The following is a 20,033-nucleotide window of genomic DNA, read 5'->3' as shown; positions in this document are numbered from 1 at the left end:
AGTGAAGTACAGATGCTGCTGATTTGGGGATATTTGTATTGATCTCCGTATCCCACTTCCTTTAACTGGCAGTATATCTGCTTAATTCTGAATTCCTCATTGTGTCAGGATTGATATATATAGGAGCTGGACTTAGTGGTCTATTGCTGTGAAGAGATACCATGACTACAGCGACTTATATAATATAAAGCATTTAAATAGGGGCTTACTTACAATTTCACAGGTTTAGTCTGTTGTTATCATGGCAGGGAGCATGGTGTTGCAAGGGCATGTGCTGGAGCTACAGTAGGCAGAGAAAGAGAGAGATAGTTGGCCTGGCATGACCTTTTGAAACCTCAACCCACCTCCAGTGACACACTTTATCCAGTAAGGCCACACCTATTAATCCTTCTAATTCATCAAAGAGTTCTACTCCCTGGTAACAAAGTATTCAAATATGTGAACCTATGGGGCCATTCTTATTCACATCATCACAGAGCCCTTCTCAGTTCTGTCTCTTGGTTTTTTGATTAACAATTTGCACCAGCCTCTTGTCCAACCTGAAACAGCTGTTGTGCTCATACTCTCTATTCGGAACAAATTCTGATCACAAATTTTTCTTTGGAAAGTTTTCTCATTAGCTGACTCTGTTAGTTTTTTTTTTCTGTGTCTTTATTTTTATGTTTTTGTTGTTTGTTTTGTTGTTGTTATTGTTATATTTTCTACTTCTTCCTCTTTGCGTTTGTAACACTGCTCTAACGGATTTGTCAGGAGTGCTCAGTCCCTGCCCAGGGCTGCAGGGCCTGTATTTCTGCTTCATGGGAAGGTAAAGGTTACTTGGTTGTCCCTCATCTTACTCCCCTCTCTGCTGCAGTGGAACCTTGTTATCCATTCTTGAGCATGTTGGGTTGCCATCTTTATATAATAGCTAGGAAATGTCTCTCTATAGATTATGTTCCACCTTCCTAGTATTTGTTGAATTATTCCACATGGACATGTAGTACCCCAAATAGAAGTCATCATATTTTCTAATACTAGACTAGCCCTAACTCCCAGTCTCATGATTAGGAACCTACTCAGTTTCCATTCTGGTTGTGCTTCAGGTCCTCCTGGTTGCCAGGTGAGTTAGACAGAACAATGGAGGACCGTGTCAGAGGCCTCTGTTGTCAGTGTCCACTAGGATTACTGCAGTACTAGCCCTTCATGTTGTCCTGCCTCATCTGTTTCTCCATGGGATGCAGGTGCTTGTCTCTGTTCCATTCAGTTCTGCCTTCTGTGCCAAGATGGCTTTTCCTAAAACAACTTCGGTCTATTGTTCTCTCTTGCTCATTCAAGCTTCAGAAACTCCCTAGTGCCTTTGAAAAACCCGGCTTGTTTTCTAGACCTTCCAACTTGTTTTAATTTCCTTGCTACTGCCTTCTTCCATATAGGCAGGACTCTAGCCAAATGGAATTAATGTTGCAAGAATCTGCCTGTGGTTTTCTGTTTGCCTTCTGATTTTTGTTTCCCTTTGCCAGAAGTATGCTTTCCTCACATCTTAATGTCTTAGTTCTTTCTTAAAAAATTTCCCAGAGTTCTCCACACAGTTATCTATATTTTGGAAATCATGGTGCTAATATACTTCTCTATGTATATTGCTATGCCCATGTGACTTTTTAACCCTGATGACCTTTTATCTTTGATTTTGCTAACTATTGTGTATCACACACATTTGTGTAATCAATGAGAGAATGAGTGCATTTGTGCACACCCCCCCCACAGCCTAGACTCTAATTGTTCTTTTTTTATTCCCTTTTTGTTTCTATGAGGACATCTCTTTTGTTTCTTCCTTGTATTTGGGTTAACTTTATTTTTCAATCACTTCACGCAGTCCTAAGTGGCCTGTTACCTTTATCTTTGTTGCTTTCTCTTCTCTGAGTTAATAACAGTTTTAGTCTAAAGAAAACTTTGGTCATTTGATAAGGGTTGTATGAGGGAAATTTGAGGAATAGAAGACATTGTTCGAAAATGATTTCTTGGTCTATTTTGTGGAGAAGTGGTTGCCTAGCAGGGCTTGGTAGTTTGCAAATATGGATTTAACTCCAGGACTGGTGGCCAGCTGGTAGAGATGAAAAAGTAGAAGTTGTGGTAGAGTGTTCATTATTCAGGTGGTGACCAAGGTTCAGCAGCAGAGTCACATATTCTTAGGTTTTCAACCAATGCCTATTCTATTGCAGCTCTTAGATTCCAGATCTTTTTTAAAATCATTGTTAAACCCATTTCCTCTTGTGTGTGCATCTCACAAGCCAAATAGAGTTGCCTACTTTCTTATTGTCTACTTCATTGCCCCCTTACTGGAAACTCCTTAGATGAAGTGCTCAAAGGGCAGTGTAGTGTACCTGCAAGGGTGAAGACCTCGGCTAGAAACGCAGCACAGATGGTATGTGACACCCGGCCCAGGAGAGTACCACATGGTCTTTGCCACCTAAGTGCCCCTCAGTACTACATTTCCAAGGGGCCAAAGGAAACCACAGCTCAATGCTCTCCAATCACCAGTTTCTTTTTATTTTAGCTCTTGACAACTGAGCTGCTCAAGGAGGGAAGAATTCTGAGCTGAATAGTAGTGGGTTCCTGGATCTGGAAAGAAGAGGCCACCTTGGAACCAGTAATGAACCATCCTGACTACAAGCTGAACCTTCGGCCCCCTGGGACCCCCAGAGGTATCAGAAAGAGAACGGAGCTTGCCTTGGCAACTGGAGACTTGAAATATAAATGGACTGGGTGTGGAGGTGGAGGGAATTCTTTCTACTGAGGGAGACTAATTCTTTTTTTTTTTTTTTTTTGAGACTAATTCTTTTAATGAACTGTTAAATATTCTCTGGTGTTATTTATTCTAGAACTAGGTATGCTCTTATTGTTTCAGTTGGTTGTTGTACAGTCATTTTATTCCCTCCAGAAATGGGACAGCCTTTTAACACTTCCTATTTTTAAAGGTTTTGTATCTACAAATAGCAAAGCATACCAGACCTGTTATTTAGATTTTGCTTCCTGCACAGAGCAATGCTCACTTAGACTAAGATCTTATTTATTTAATAAGATCTGTTTTGTTTTGTTTTTGTTTTTGTTTTTTGGCTTTTCAAGACAGGGTTTTCTGTAGCTTTGGAGCCTGTCCTGGAACCAGCTCTTGTAGATCAGGCTGGCCTTGAACCCACAGAGATCCGCCTACCTCTGCCCCTTGAGTGCTGGGTTTAAAGTCATGTGCCACCACCTGGCTAAGGTCTGTTTTATTTATGCTGTTTTACCCATTCTTCTCTTTTGTGACTGTGTGAAATCATCACTGGAAAGGCTCATTCTCTGGTGGCCTTCATAGATAACAGGAGCAACAACAAAAGTACTGAAGACGCAGTATCTTAAAAGAAAATAGAAAAATAGAGTTAAAAGAAAAATAGAGGTGTTTAACTGAGGAAACGGTTGATTGTTGCTTCATGTTTCTAGGTGTGTCCTCTGTGGTTGGCCCGCATGCTGCTGGTGCTTCGCCAGGTGACAAAAAGTCAAAGAACAAGTCCATGCGAGGGAAGAAAAAGAGCATATTCGAGCCCTACATGTCCAAGGAGGATGTTTCAGAAGGCTTGAAGAGGGGAACACTTATCCAGGTGCTTAAAACCTGCAGGTTATTTACCCCTGAATATATAGAATGAAAGCAGTCTTGTTTATTAATCTTTTCCCTGTCCTAAGTTGTGTGCTTTGACATAGTGCAGGTTTTTGCTTCTTAGACCTATATAGCATGTGTTGAGGTGGAAAGTACCACTAGACTCTTGTAGGCAAACTTCGAGATGTGAGAAGAGAGAACCTTTGTAGCTTGTGTCAGTGTTGCTTAGGAATTTCATATTGTGAGAGATCTATGTGAGCCAGGTTGGGGATTGATGCAGTTGAGCAAATAAATATAAGAAAATGAGCTTTCCAAATGAAATAACCTATGTAAACTGCTCAGACAGGAATGGGAAGTGGGGTTGGACTATACCAAACATTGGATTGTTCAGTGTGCCTGAAGCAAAAGAATACTGAATGACTGAGAAAAGTGGGTAAAGTCGTAGAGGAGACAGGAAACAGTATGTACTGAATGCTTCGTAGTTTGCATAATCTGTTCACAGGCTGTTCACTGGTATGGCTGAACAGATGTTCATTGAGCATCCATCTTTGAGCCAGTAATACTTCTTGTTAGGAGAGTACTACAGAGGAACTTGTGAAACAGTGTGGGATAAGACAGCTTAGGTTTCCTTGGGTATGATATCCAAGGCAGCTAGTAGGTAACAAGGCTGGAGAAGGAAACAGGGCCATGCCTTCTTTGAATTAGGCATGTTTTATAATTCTTGAATAGATATACTATCACGTGGTAACTGACTCATGTAAAATTATTGAACGAAGGCTGGGGAGATGGCTATCAATAAAGTGCTTACCACACAAGCATGAGGATCTGAGTTTGATCCCTAGCATTCACATAAAAGCTGGGAGCAAGCTGGGCGGTGGTGGCGCACGCCTTTAATCCCAGCACTTGGGAGGCAGAGGCAGGCGGATCTCTGTGAGTTCGAGACCAGCCTGGTCTACAAGAGCTAGTTCCAGGACAGGCTCCAAAACTACAGAGAAACCCTGTCACGAAAAACCAAAAAAAAAAAAAAAAAAAAAAAGCTGGGAGCAGTGGTGGGCACTTATAATCTGAGGACAGAGGAGGCAGAGACAGAATAATTTCTGAGACTATATATATATATATATATATATACACACACACACACACACACACACTAACTGAATAAAGATCAAGACACTACCTTTTGAAGAAGAGTAAAGAGAACTTCAGTTGTTAGAACTTGAGAGAAAAATAGCTTAGGATTTTGATTATAGATGTACACTTTTATGAAATAGGGTTATAACAGTCTTCTGTAATAGTATTAGTTTTTGCTTCCTTTTAATTTTTGCATTTGAAGTGACTTTTTGCTCTCATTAACACAAAATAAAAGATCTGATCAATATAATAGCTCATATTCCCAGGAGTTTGTAAGTGATCCCTCCTGGCCTATGACATCATAAGCTTCCACAGCCAGAGGCCCTCTCTGCCTTCACCCCCCACACATGAGAACAGTTGTTCTTTGCAGATGGGGTAAGGAATGGGTTCCAGATATGAGGTCACCATGAGAAATATACAACATTGTAAATAAGATTTTCATAGGCAGAGAAACAGACTACATCTGCTTTTGTATATAAACTTTTTGTGTGTAGTTGTCTGAGTAAGGTAAAAAGCTAGACAAGAAGTGATATTTTAATGCCATTGGAGAAAATTAAGTATTTCAGATATATTTAGAAACATCTGTCAACTTTTGTATGTCAGGGCTTCCTTTTCCCCATCAAGAGAAAAGTCTTTTATTGATAGTTAGGGATCTTAAAAATTAGTAGAATAAAGCGTGGTGGCAGTGGCACATGCTTTTAATCCCAGCACTTGGGAGGCAGAGACGGGCAGATCTTTGTGAGTTTGAGGCCAGCCTGGTCTACGGAGCAAGCTCCAAGACAGGCTCCAAAACTACAGAGACCCTGCTTTGAAAAAAAAAATTATAGAATAATATAGTGTTAGTTAATGCCATGATAAACAATTGAGATTTCCTTGTTTTGTAGGAAAGGTCACCACAGTGATCAAAGAAACTTATTTTTGTATTTGGAAATGAATAACAATAAAACATGATTCTGTAATGTAGTTTTCTTAATAAAGAGGTTCCCACATCAGTGTATCATTACTCTGTGCATAGGTACAGTATTGGTTGGTTGTTATGGGAGACACTGTGAGAGATGAGAGCATGATTGACATGTCTGGAAGGAGGAGCAGTTTAAGGGTGTAACCAAAGTGACCATGGGCAGGGAGATGGTAGAATTGGGTCTTTCAGAATTTAGGCGATGCATTGACTAGTGGAAGTCCAGAATGAGCTCCCAGAGCTACTGGAGGCATGATGTCAGGATTCTTTCTAGAATAGAATATTGGTGAGATGTTGTGGTGGACCACTGAAAAACCCTATTCAAGAAAGACAGAGGACATAATGTTCTCATTTCTAGGAATTTCACACTTTTTTAAGATTGAGGTTAGGAGGCTAGAGAGTTGGCTTATAGGTTTAGGAGCACTGGTTTCTCTTCCAAAGGACCCAGGTTCAATTCCAGCACTAATATAGTGACTCACAACAGTCTAATTCCACACTCAGAGGATCTGCCCTCTTTTGGCTTCTGAAGACTTGACATGCACATGGTGCACAGAAATACAGTCAAAATTTTCACACATATAAAGGGAAAGAAGATTGAGGCTGCTTGGGTGTGTATTAAAGAAGAGAACAGTAGCGGTGACATTGTGAGGGAAGGAACACCTAAGAAGAGAGGTGGCATTCAGAGCTATAATGCCAGAGACAAAGGGAGAATTTCAACTTTGCAGACATTAGGTAATTAATGAAATTGAGAACCATTTCTTGATAGCCTAGGGATTGTCAAGCATTTGGGAATGAGCACTAGAAAAGTCACTAGAGAGGTAGGCAAAAATAACTGTAGTAATAACAGAAATGATGGGGCTGGATCATTGCTCAGAGAGAAAGATGAGAGAGAATAGATAGAAGCCATTGCACATAGTGTGGCTAGGGAAGGCTTCTTAACCCATAGGTGAGACCTGAAGGGCAAGAATGAGCCAGCCATTTTCAGCCTTCAGAAAATATTATAGGTAGAGAGATCAGCGAGTGAAAGAACGGCAAGTAAAAGACTTGATGTTTTTGGTGATCAAGAAAGGAGCAGCCTTTTGAGACATATGGGAGCAAAGGGAGAGTTAGGCAGCAGCCAACTCATTTAGGGTCTGAGACTGTGTTAGGAACTTGGATTTCATTCAAAGAACAATGGGAAGTCACTACAGGGTATTGAGTAGGAAGAACACAGTCTGTTTCATGTCTTAAAAATGTCTCTGTTGTGAGATGAATAGACTTGAATAGAAGCTGGGAGTTCACTGAGAAAGCCATTGAAATCCACTAGATAAGAAAATATGGAGACATGAAAAGAGAGAACAGGGTGGTGGCAGCTAGGAGAGAAGTGGGTGACTGGAGCTGGAGCTGACAGAGCATACTGATGATTAGATGTTCGCAGGAAGGCAGAGCAGGAAATCCAGGAGGATTCCGAAGCACCTGAGTGCCTGATCTTGCTGCTAGTCAGCTAAGGAAGTCAGAATTGGAAATGTGCTGCTTTTGGGGATGTGTAAATGTGTGATGAGGCCCTGGTGATGACTGTAGCCAAGAGGTGGTTACCTCCTCAGTGCCTCAGTCACCTCATCTGTAATAAATGAAGTAAGTAGTATCTGTGTCATAGCTGTGGGACTTAAATTAGTTCATAACTAATTTAACTTAATTGAATTTAAATTAGCTAATTTAAATTAGTTCATTAGCTCTTAAAAGTACATGACCAATATTCTACCCATGTAAGTAGTATTTGAGGTTGTAATTACTGTCATAGGAACATCTGTAATTTAACTGAGGTGTTTGCTGTCCTGTGTTTGAGTATGTACGTCTTAGGATTATTTTTCAAGAAAATCTGTGAACATATTTTTTATGTGTGAAATTCCTTAGTTTTAAGTGTTTCAGGCACGCTGTAAGCCAGCTAAATATATCTGTGACTGCCAAGTAAGACTAATTAGACCATTGTGTGTTATTTTTCTGTAGTGCTGTTTTGGTCCTTTGGTATAGGTAAGGAGAAGACAAATAGTTGGAGTCACTTGAGAGGTAGGCCTTATTGATTGTGTATAAGAGGAAATGGGGACCCAAGGTTTGTGAAGCTAAGGGATAATGGCAAGGAATAATAGCAGGTAAAGACTACTAGTTGGTCGGGCAGTGGTGGCACATGTCTTTAATCCCAGCACTTGGGAGGCAGAGGCAGGCAAATCTCTGTGAGTTCTAGTTCTAGTTCCAGGACAGCCAGAGCCAGAGCTATTATACAGAGAAACCCTGTCTTGATAAACCAAAAATAAATAAATAAATAAATAAATAAATAGCTACTAGTTAGTTGGCCAAGGAGGGGAGTAACCATAGTAGGCTAGTGGAGGTCTTGGCGATACTGACCTATTATTTGGAATTCTTATGGTAAGTGAGTATATATGGTAAGTATAGAAGACTGCAGTTAGAAAGGATGATATTAGATGATACTAGCTTCTTGTGTTTGAAGTAATTTGATAGTAGGGTATAGTCAGTGGAAATGGTAGCTGGATGGATGGAGACAAAGGTACCTTGAGTGATTTGGTTATTGATGTGGATTTGAAGCTCCTAAATGTTTATAGGGATTGGGATAGAAGGGAAGACAGTGACATTTGAGTCAAAAGATTAATGAATTAGTGCTACAATCAGGAAGTGAGAAGGAGAAGGTAGCTGTACCAAGTCTATGGCGTGAACTTCAAAAGGGTTTTTGAGAAGGAATATAGGAACAAACTAATTTTAAATCCAAATTATGTGAAAACAGTCCTCACCATCTTTGAGATGTTCTCTTTGTCAGCACCCAAAGGAACCAATGACATCAGGGCAGAGCCAGGATCTGAACAGGTGAGAAGTTGCAGTAAGATTCAGAACAGGATGGGAAGTACATGATCCTCCTTATAGGTCAAGATCCAGGCTAGGAAAAGTTTAAAAAGAGGAAAGATAGGGAATTATGGAAAGACAGAATTGCTGGCTTCAGCCTCCTGGGTGAGACGTCCTCTGCTGGATGACTCTTTGACCTGGTGGACTATTTCTTGACAGACTTTACTCTTACCTTTTTCTTTCAGGCTGTAGGGAACAACTCTGGTCTGCTGAGGACCTGGTTGGAGTTGCCTGTTTCTATGTGTGATCTGTTCTCTCTGGGATCTGTTCTTGACATCCGGTTCTTAAGCCAAATTTCTAAATGTCGATCTAACACAAGGTGTCTACCCTCCCCTCTATGCTTTCATCTTTTGGGAGGTTTGGGATAGAGAATCAATCAAGAGCTTTCTGGTGCTTTTAATATGTTTTCTTTTAAGTAGAGCCTAAATGCAGACCTGAACAACGTGTGTCTCTCCCATGAGCCCAGCCTTGGCTTCTCTTAGTGTTCTACAATTAAAGGCATACTCAAACCAAGAGCTTAACCCTTCACTGAACTGAAAGGGAGATGATAGATGAATAGGAGTTAAAAAAATGGTTAGAAAAGGGTGTCTAGAATCAGAAAAGGAAATGCTTAAAAATCCTATTTTAGTTCATTGCAGCCTTCCCCTAAGATTGTCTATTTCTCCCTTTTGTAGTCTCATCATCGTACATAGCGCCTGCTAAGCTGTTGTCAGGAAATATTTGTTGAGTGTATGAGTACTTAGAAAAAACTGTAGGAATTTTTCCTTTTCCTTCATGAAGAAACAATTCTTTAGAAGTGAATTTGCTTCAGCACTTTAAACAAGAAAGACTGGGATAGCCTGTCAGCCATAACTCCTGGCCCCTTGTTCTGTAACTCTAAGCAGAGTTCTGGCAGGATGTGGAAGAGTGAGCGTTGGACCTCTTGCCTACTCTTGCTAACACTACACCCCTACTGCCCTTCCCTCTGGCTCACCTTCACCGTTTGCTCTTGCATTAGGACTCAAGAGCATCTCCTGAGCCTTTCGTGGTGCCCTGGCTGAAAGTATGCTGCAGCTGTAACTTCACAGCACTCCACGCATTCTCTTTCTCAGGGGTCAAGCTTAGTTCTTATTCAGCACTCGATGTGGTCTGTTTCAAGTTTTGACTATAATCACTGTTTGACAAATCTTTAAGGACTGAGTTTTCATTTGTGATAGTCTGATTTGTATGTTAGCATGTGTACCATGGCCTGGAAATTTGTAATTTAAACACCAGTGAAAGAAAGAAATTATTTTCCATTTAATTTTATACCTTCACCTATCTTGTGAACTATGTGCCTTTGAGTCATTCACTTTAGTGGGAAATGCTATTTAAACACTTTCTTAAGTTGTCCTTTGAGTCGTGTTAGGAAAACAGCTTCTTCCCTCTACATGTCCCAGTGGCCTGTGAGTGCAGCTGGAATCTGGCGAGGTTATGGCTTCCTGAAAAGACCCACAGCACTGAGCTGCTGTTGAGGACTGTCCCCAGCTGCACCCCAGTACATAAATAAAAGTGGACCTTGACTTGGTGCTGGAATCATAGGAAGTTGAAGGCAGACTGGGTGGCCTAGCTGTGGGAGCTAGCTAGCATTGCCATTCGCATTAAGAGCTGGTTCTGAACTATTTTGAATTATTAACTTGTTCTGTTCTGCATCATAGTAAAACATGCACATCCATTTCCTTGAGGCCAAGTATCTAGTTAGAAACCAAGTTGAAAAATAGCTCCAGAAACATCCATTGTGCAGAGGTCATGGAACTGAGAGAGCAAAAGGACGGCTAATGTGAGACATGATCTCCACAAAGCCTTATTAAAGTTAATGTTAATGTGAAGATCAGTACTTGTCATTTCCTGGTCTGTGCCAAGTGCTGCTGTTTCTTCCCTTTGCCCATCACAGCAAGGTGTCAGTTTGAGCTTTCAGTGTTTGAACCTGGTGTCTCACACACCAACCTCAATCAGTTTTCATGCATTTAACCCATAGTTCTCATGTATCTAACTTGTTTTCTGAATCAGACTGTTTAAGAACTTTCTATCAGAGAGCAGCATATATAGGAAAAATCATAAATATCCAGCAAATTAGATTTTCACAGATTTTTTTGTTTCATTTTAAAGGGTGTATTGAGAATCAATCCAAAGAAGTTTCATGAAGCCTTCATTCCTTCTCCGGTAAGTTTATTAACTTTATAATAAACTTAATGTCATATTGAATATTTTAGATATTCTCTGAACTTGAAATCATACACTTTAACTAAAAAGCAGAATAGTAAAACTAAATTGAGAATAGGCAAAGATTTGCTTCAAATTTAAATAAATAAAATTTGTCTTTGGTTCACTACCCCTTCTGCCAGTCTTAAAATTGAATGCCAAATGAGAGGGATGGTATTTGTTCTGAGACTGCAGAAAGCAGCTGGACCCAGGCAGGCTACCCGCCAGTTCATGTAATTGGATGCTCTTGGTTTATAGCTTAAAAGGATTTATAGTTTTTTCCACTGATTTAAGGTAATCTTTCCTAAACAAATATGCTATCTACTTTCGTTCTACTGCACGAGCTAATCTGAACATTTGTCCAAAAATAATGTGTAATTTTTTTTGTCAGTTTTTCACTTCACTTTCATACAGGTGATAGACCTTCAGACAAGGCTCTTTACTTTTTGGGTTTTAGGCTGTTTCTTATATTCATGACTCATCCTCAAAGCTTCTTTCCAGTTAAAGTGTCTTCACACTGATAGTGGTTAGCAGCAGGTCTATGCAGAAGGAGCCTTGATTGTGCAAAGCTGGAAGGGCAATATTCTTGAGTTCCTGGCCTGACTTTTCCTGGATAACTATATATATATTTACAGTGGAAGAGACCATAGGGATGAACTTATAGAAGAGAAATACAACACAAATATTTCAGTTAACTTATTTTGTTTACTAAATGGAAAGTTTAATTATTATCATGTTCTTCATAGGTGATTCTGTTATTAGTGCTGTTGTTATTATTACAGTGACCTTATTATCTGTTCTTAAGTTCTGCTCTGTTTCTCTTCTCTTTCTCACCAAATATCAAGGAAACATATTTACTTCCAAGTAGAAGGTTTGCTGTTGCACTAGGAAAAGGTTCTCTGACATTTCACATTCTCTCTTCCTTGGACAAAACCTATCTACATTCTGACTTGTACCTGAATAGTGAGAACTTTGTGGTGTATTTCATGCAGCAGAGTATGTAGAGTGTGGTTTACATGGGTACTAGATTCTAGAGTTTGCTCATACAGTGACCATGTATAAGAAGGTGCCATGTTAAGAGTCAAGGCTAGCCACCTCTCAATAGGTTCTGTAAAACTAACGTTTCTCACATTAGAAAGGATGATTGTTGTTGTAGCATTCCATACAGGTGGAGGAGTTTGATTAATTCAGGATTTCTTATATATGAAAAAATAGTGATTTTTAAACATGGAAAGCTCACTTAATGGAGTAAGGAATTCATTCCATAAGGTATCTATGAACTGAGCAGAGTTCAAACCTCTCATCTGCTCTGTGTGTTGTATGTTCACTTCACTGGCTGGAATGATAAGGAGGACTGTAGCATTTTGAAAATTTTATTACTAGCTTTTTTTCCTTCTAAGTACCCAGTCTTGAGTTCCTCTGTGTTAGATCCCTGTTAGGGCGCCACTTAACAAATGTGAAGACTAGGACTAAGGGACAGAGAGACACATGTTTCAGATATTAAAAAGTCATGAATTAGGAGCAGGAGAGATAGCTTAGGAGTTAAGAGCCTGTGCTCCTCTTACAGAGGACCCAAGTTCAGTTCCTATTGACCATATCACAACCACCTGTAATTCCAACTCCAGGAAATCTTATGCTTTGTGAACACTATAATTAGATGCACATAGCACCATGTTCTATACTTAATTTAAAAATAATAAATATAAATATTTCTATATGAATCTGTAAATCAATCTAACAATCCATTAAGCAAAAATATATTTCATGGGCCAAAGAGATTTCTCAGTGGTCAAGAGCACTTGCTGCTCTTCCAGAGGGTAAAAGTTTGTATCCAGCACCCATGCCAGGTACCCTATAAGCCCTGTATCTTCAGCTCCAGGGAACTGGACTCCTTTTTCTGACCTTGGTGGATACCTGCATGCATGTGCATGAATACCTTAACATATACGTGAATAAAAATCATCTTAGAAATATATTTTATAACAAATATGACTCTATATACCCATGTTTATTTGTGTGTGTAGCTCGTATCTGTTTGAGCTTCGAGCTGACTGAAATAGTGATCTCCTGTGTTCTGTCCCTTTCTTTCTTAAGCCTGATTCCTTGTCTCCTCTTGGTTCCTTTACATCCCACCAGGACTCTTGCATGTGTATCTATGGCTGTCTTATCCCATAGGTACTATGTTCATGTTTCTTAGCAATACTACCTTTGGACTTGCATAAAATACAGGGGTGCCACCTAGGTGCTTGGGCCAATTTCAGGGGACACATTCCTTTGGCTCCTAGAATTCCTTGTCAGATGATGAGGGCTGAGAAACATGGTGAGGTTCCTACAAATTAAATTCATGTGCTTCGTTTTGCAAATGTTGTGCCTGCATGCTAGTTTGGTTTGTTAAAGAAAAGCTAGGAAGCAAAAGCAAAATGTGCTGATGTTTCAGAGGTTCTCAGTTGTTTTCTTGTTTGAAAGTGTTTTCTTGTCATGTTCTATTTAGAAAGTTTCAAATAGATGCGGTATTAGAATTGTTTTTCCCCCTATACATCATTTGTTCTTTTGTCTAGAATCTAATGAAGTAGTCACATTCTTTCAGAAAGACTAAAGCTACCATATGTACCTCTTAGGTAAATTTGCCTCTTGGCTGCAAAAACTGCTCATTGAAGCCCAGTTGTAGGTGAATAGAAATAGTTTGGACATTGGAGTAGTAGTGCATTCTTGTTTTGGGCCTCTTTTGGTCAGCTTTGGTTTCCAGAGTCGTCATAAAAAGGAATTGACAAGGACAGTAGTAGAATTCAGTAGTGTGGATTTCTGGCTAAGTGTAGTTCACGCCCATGTCAAGAACAAACTTCTATGAATTGCAAAATCTCACAAGTAGACTAGAAAGTGGGATGTTGAGGCTTGAATGAAAGACAGAAAAGGGCATGAAAAGAATCTCTGATCTGACCATAGGAAATAGAAAGATTTCCTTATTTCTAATATGAAGCATTGATTCAATATCATCTGTTTGTCACAACTTCAAAATTCTAGGGCTTTTGGTGAGAGAAAAAGGAGATTTGACTAGGTTTATTCTTTTTTTTTAATTTAAATTTTTTTTAAAAAAAATTTTTCAAGACAGGGTTTCTCTGTAGCTTTGGAGTCTGTCCTGGAACTAGCTCTTGTAAACCAGGCTGTCCTTGAACTCACAGAGATCCTCCTGCCTTTGCGCCCTCCCCCCCCAGTGCTGGGATTGAAGGCGCGTGCCACCACCACCATCCAGTTAGGTTTATTCTTACTCTAAAGTGTTTACTTAGTGTTATTTGCCATGTGAGAACATCTATCTAAGCCAGTGGGCTAAGATTTTATCATCAGATATAAAAGAATATTTTGTGTTATTGGAACTTGACTTGGAGTCATTATAATTTCTATTGGTAGTAAGTAGATTTTTGTTTTTTTATGGCAGATCCCAAATGTATGGAATGAGTCACGTATGTCTTACCAGTGACTTAGAATTCTTGACAAAAGCAAAATACAAAGTGAAAAATAAAACCAAACAACTTTTAAGAAAACTAAGATATATGATAGTATTATAATATCTTTTTATCCTATTTGAGTTGAGATAAAGAAGAGAAATGGTGCAGCTTCTTGCTGCTGTTGTTTCTGTCCTGGATTATACTGGTCTAAGAAGCTTTGTAATTTGCATGTGTCTTGTCGTGGGAGACACCCTTTATCCAGCTGTGGAATTTCTTTCTGGTCCAAAAGGATCTATTCCACCAATAGAGGGTACTCTGACCATTATGACAGTCTTAGCGAGTCCGTCCTCATTGTCTTTTTGAGTCAGATTTTCCTCATTCCTTATATTTATTTTTTATGGATATCCATCATTCACTTGCTGCCTCCTCCTCCATCTCTCTTTCCTTCTCCTGATAGATATTCTTTCTGATCTTCTTTCTACTGGAAAAGGCAAGTTTTCTAAGCACCCAAGTCAAGAGCTGAGTTGTGTGGCTTTAAACCTTAGTTAAGAGGGATAGTGTTGAGTAGTTCCTAAGTTTAGTATCTTTAAAATGATAGACTTGGCTATAGATAGTCTTTTGAGAGAATCAGAGACGGAATAGTTTTAGAATGGCTAGTGGTTGTCTCAGCTTCTACTCATTTCCCCTTTCTTGTTTCTTTGAGATAGGAATATCACAGTATAGCCAATCTTTAATTTCCGAGCACCAAAGGATGATTACAGCTGTTTGTTGAGGGGGCATTGCCTTGCTGATGTTTTGAAACTTGAGAATGGGTTAAGATGACCTTGAACAGCTCTCTTCATTGGAGGGAGGTTCATAAGATCATGGTGCTTTAAATATATTGCAGAAGGCAACAATTAATGGTGATGTGTCACACTTGAGTTATTCACATTCTGTTTACCAGTATCTGTGTTTCTCTGAGAATCTCATCACAAGGTCAAACTGCCGCAATTCTTTGTGGCTAATATGGTAGCTGTTCCTTAGGGACTAGGGTAGGGTGGGGTCAGGTTTGGCAGAATGTAGGCCACAGCTGCCAGCCATCACTGGATTGGAAATTGAACAGAAAATCTGTTTTAAAATATCTCAAATTTGTTTATAAGTAGAAACTATAAAACATGCTGAATGACTAAAATCCACTCCCCTCCTCCCACTTGAGGTGGGGTTGGTGAGTTTGGAATGATAGTTTTAACTAACTAAAATTTTATAGTACTCAGTTATTTGAATGTTAAATCTTATCAGTATAGAGTGTCTGTATTTAAAAAAAAAAGTGGCTTTCCAGACAGTTTTACTGTCAGCTCCTGTAGCAAAGCCAATATTTAACCCGTCTTTTATTTTCTGAAAAGGAACACATCAGTATGACTTGGAAGAATAAAGAAGAAGAGTACATGTTTGTTGATGAGACATTTTTTTTTCTTTTTTTTTATTAAGAATGAAGACACAATACTAATTAATAAAGAAAGAAGAAAAGGCAAAACCAAAAAGAGTTATTACTAACCGGTCCACAGAGAATCATGTATACCATATGGAAGGGATTAATAAAATTTCAGACATCAAGGAAATTCACTAGGACTGATACATTTCCTCTTATTCTTTTTTTTATTTATTTAAATTTATTTATTTATTAAGGATTTCTGCCTCGTCCCCACAACCGCTTCCCATTTCCCTCCCCCTCCCCCGATAAAGTCTCCCTCCCTCATCTCCTCGAGACATTTTTATCTCAGTCTCTGACCTCCTAAGGCTTACTTTTCCTTAGCTTTTGCTTGCAATCTGACTTTTCAAGAAGACTCTGGTACCCATTAAGTTTTGAAGTAGATGGCTGGCGTGAGGGGGTGGTGAGGGTTTTCACTGGACTCCACACCACTCACAATGGGGTATTTCTGGCTGTGAGACTAAGAATGCTTCATGTTCATGGTCTAGAGCAGTGCAGTGTTCTCAGCCTTCCTAATGCTGTGACCATTTAATAGAGTTCCTCATGTGGTAGTGACCCCAACCATAAAATTATTTTGCTGTTATTTCATAGCTGTAATTTTGCTACTGTTATGAATTATAATGTAAACATATATGCAGGCTATCTGATATGTGGACCTGTGGAGGTTTTGACCCACAAGCTGAGAACCACTGGTCTAGAGCTTACTGTGCTCCAAAGGCAGGAGTAAGGAGGATTAAAGATGCTTTATGAATCTCATTTTTTTTTCATTTTTTTTAGAATTTTATATATGAGTATTGTATTTAAATTTTCCTTTCCCTCTCATCCAGCTCCTTCTGAGTCTCCTCATTACTTAGCAAGTTCATAACCATATGTTTATGTGCATATATGTACATGTATATGCTCATGTACATATAAATATAACCTGCTAAGTCATTTTGGTGTTGCTTATATGTATATGTGTTTAGGATGTTGGATAACCTATTAGGAAGTTCATCGGAGGGGAAGACTGATTCTCCCTCTCCCAGAAGTCATTAATTGCTTTTAACTCTTCGCCTATGGGTGGAGTCGTGTGAGATTTCCCTCATCCACATCGGCATGTAAACTGGTGTCATCATTGTGCAGATTTTATTTATGTAGCCATATTGTTGAGATTTTATTGTGCAGCTTCCTTGTCATATATAGAGGACACTGTCTTGCAGCAGACATCCTGGCCCTTTGACTTTTACAGTCTTTCTGCTCCCTCTTTTGCCATGTTCCATGAGCCTTAGGTGCGGGACTGTGCTGTAGATGTTCTTTTGAGGTTGGACACCCCACAGTTAGTTGTTTTCTGCCCTTTGACCAATTGTGAATTTTTGTAATGGTTTCTGTGTGCTGCAAAATGAATCTTCTATGATGAGAGGTGAGAGCTATACTTATATGTGGGTAAAAGGATAAAAATTTAGAATGCGGTTAGAAAATATATTGGTTTAGGAATATAGCAGTAGTAGGCTCTATTCTAGGGTCCATGGCCTCACCAGCCATCATTAGTTGGCTAGATTTACAGTATCAGGAATAAATTCCATTCTATTGAATGGGCTTTAAGTCCAATTAGATGTGAGTACCACTTTCACACCTTTGGGGTTATCTTGCAATACTAATGAGTGTTGTGGCTCATAGGCATTATAGTTGGGCTGGAGGATCAATTTTGCTTTTATCCTTAGCACCTCTTAGTACTATGAAAGCTAGTTCTCAGGGAGGAGGCCTCCAGGCCAGATTCAAAGCTCTATTCCTCCAAGTTGTGTATCTGAAGTATGTGGTGTTTTCAGCAATAGGGATTGATGTTCAGTTTCTGGGAGGCAACTTAGGGCAACAGCAACAGCATATGTTATTTTGAGAGTCTTTTGGACTCCCCTGATCAACTTGGAAGGAAGTTTCCTGTGCCTGGCACTAGGGTTTTAAATGCCTTATAAAATCATGTTATTTTTTGTTTTCTTAAAATTATATGTAAATATAAGTGTTTATATGTGTATCTGTTAATCTCAAGATGATGCTCTTTCCTTCTCTGCTTTCTGCTAAAAAGGATAACATCATCTTTCTTGTTTTAGTAATCAAAATCTGCAGTCTTAATTTTGCTTTTGTTTGGTTTTTCAAGACAGGGTTTCTCTGTGTAATAGCCCCAGCTGTCCTGTAACTAGCTCTGTAGACTAAGCTAGCCTTGAACTTACTGAGATCTGCCTGCTTCTGCCTCCCTAGAGCTGGGATTAAAGGTGTGCACCACCACTGCCTAGCCAGTCTTAGTTTTTTTTTCTTTATGTGCTTTTCTTTGTTTTTGTCTGCCTTTAGTATATACTAAATACTCTCTAAGTATTTGGTGATTTTTAGCACTCTGCTAGTTTGTTCTTAGGTTTATATCACCATTTCTTTTTATCAGAAGAGACTTAATTCTCTTTAGATTTGCTTGAGGCTTTGAAGTAGTGTTCTTGTTAAGTTAGTAGGTAGATTTAGAGTCTAAACACTTTTAAGGAAATAAATGTTGGCTCCAGGCCTTGGTAAGTTGACTGTTCCTTTATTTCTTCTTCTAACTTAGGATGGTGATCGGGACATTTTTATTGATGGAGTTGTTGCTCGTAATAGAGCCTTAAATGGGGACCTTGTTGTTGTAAAACTGCTTCCTGAAGACCAGTGGAAGGTGAGTTTAAATTTCCTTTTCTAATTATTTTCTTCACAGGGTATTGTGCATTCCACAGTGTACTTACAGGCATTGTGTGTGTGTGTGTGTGTGTGTGTGTGTGTGTGTTTTTGGGTGACAGGCCCCTTGGACCACAAGGTAAAACTGAATGTTGCTTCTGAATCTTGGTACTGAGTGGGATTTGAAGCATATTGATCCCTCTTCAGTCCTTCTACTTTGTCAGATCCTTACATGGATTTCTGATAATCTTTTGGATAGGAAAAATGCTTATAGGGTCTTGTCAAGCTTAAAATCACTCACTACTTTCCTACAACCTTTACTGCGAGAGCTGGGACAACAGACCCATAGAGATGATGGTGTTCTTTCTTTAGAGGTTTCTCCTGTCCATACAGAAACACACAGCAATACATGTTTAGTGCTGGATTAAAGGCATATACCAACGGGCCTGGATCCAGAGGTCTGATTTTGTAAGTTCCTGTGTTGCTTGAGCTAGTTGAGTAGGAAAGAGTTTGGCGAACTAGTTAGCATCCCTGCAGTCAGTATAGTTTAGATTCATGAACTAATCTACTGTTTTTTACAGTTAGTATATAAAAGTGGAAAAAATCAAATCCTAAATCCTCCTGGCTGTTGTTTGAACATTGGACTGTAGTGGGGACATGTGGAGAGAAGTTAGCATGTGAAAGTAGAACAGATAGGAATTGAAGACAGGTTTGAGGAACAGGACAAGTTAAAGAGGGGAGCCACAAACATATGTTAAGTTTTTATTTAAGCAAAATGAGTGTGTTGTGATTAGCTGAAATGAGAAAAAACATGTTTTGCTATAGCAGTCACTAGTTTTGCCTGCTCTTATTAATATTTTTCCTTTTGGGTGTATTACTGAAAAACACTTCAATACCCTAGATGGTGTCACTTACTGGTAAACTGCATTAAACATTTAAAGAAGAAATACATAGTCCTTGTCTTACATGAGGAGTGATTCCCTTTCCCTTCATCCTATGAGGCCACCATTGTGAAATACCAGAGTGGGAAATAACATAAGAGAACACAGGTGAGCAAGTATCGAACAAAATATTAGCAGAGATTCTCTAGGAGTATGTACATAAGAATAGGACATGAATAGATGGAACTTGTTCTAGAAATGCAGAGTTGACTGAGTGTTTAAAAGCAGTCACTGTAGCTCATCGTTTAAAACTATGACCTTACATTTGAATCAAGTATCAGTCAGTAGACATAGAAAACACATTTGACAAAATTCCGCAACTATTTGTGGCACCAAGCCTACCTTCCCTACATTGTTTTGGAGATTCAAGCCCGTAGAAAAAGGAGTTAGGAAATTGTTTTATTATTTTACTAAGTGATTTTTATGTGTAGAACGTCCTAAGAGTCTATTGAAAAAGATACTAGAAGAAGTGAGTTATCAAGGTTGAAGGACAGAAAGTTTATATTAAAAAAATCATTTGTACATCTACATACTGGCAATGAAAAACAGGAAATTAAAAATTTTTTTGAAAAAGCTGTTTGCAGTAGGATAAAAATATGATATAATTAGGGATAAACTTGACCAAAAGTAGAGCAGTGTACACTAAACCTATAAAGCATTAGTGAGCAAAGTTAAGAATTCTAAATGGTAAGAAATATCATGTTTA

The 20,033-nt window shown here is 39.0% G+C and overlaps 1 protein-coding gene across 4 annotated transcripts in view; it reads left to right on the top strand.

The window, feature by feature from the left end:
• Positions 1 to 20,033, top strand: part of Dis3l2 (DIS3 like 3'-5' exoribonuclease 2) — a 381,042-nt gene that overhangs the window by 25,766 nt on the left and 335,243 nt on the right. For all 4 annotated transcript variants that reach the window (XM_041650838.1, XM_041650836.1, XM_041650837.1 and 1 more), the window contains exons 2-5: positions 2,531 to 2,678; positions 3,454 to 3,611; positions 10,716 to 10,769; positions 18,286 to 18,387. In XM_041650838.1, coding sequence (XP_041506772.1) covers positions 2,627 to 2,678; positions 3,454 to 3,611; positions 10,716 to 10,769; positions 18,286 to 18,387 — 366 coding nt within the window. In that variant the 5' untranslated portion in view covers positions 2,531 to 2,626. The remainder of the gene's footprint in view (positions 1 to 2,530; positions 2,679 to 3,453; positions 3,612 to 10,715; positions 10,770 to 18,285; positions 18,388 to 20,033) is intronic.

This window comes from Microtus oregoni, unplaced genomic scaffold (genome assembly GCF_018167655.1).
Source record: "Microtus oregoni isolate MIOR12 unplaced genomic scaffold, Mior012 000004F_ref0000308, whole genome shotgun sequence".
In the NCBI taxonomy this organism is placed as follows: domain Eukaryota; kingdom Metazoa; phylum Chordata; class Mammalia; order Rodentia; family Cricetidae; genus Microtus; species Microtus oregoni.
This window is presented reverse-complemented; position numbering and strand designations above follow the sequence as displayed.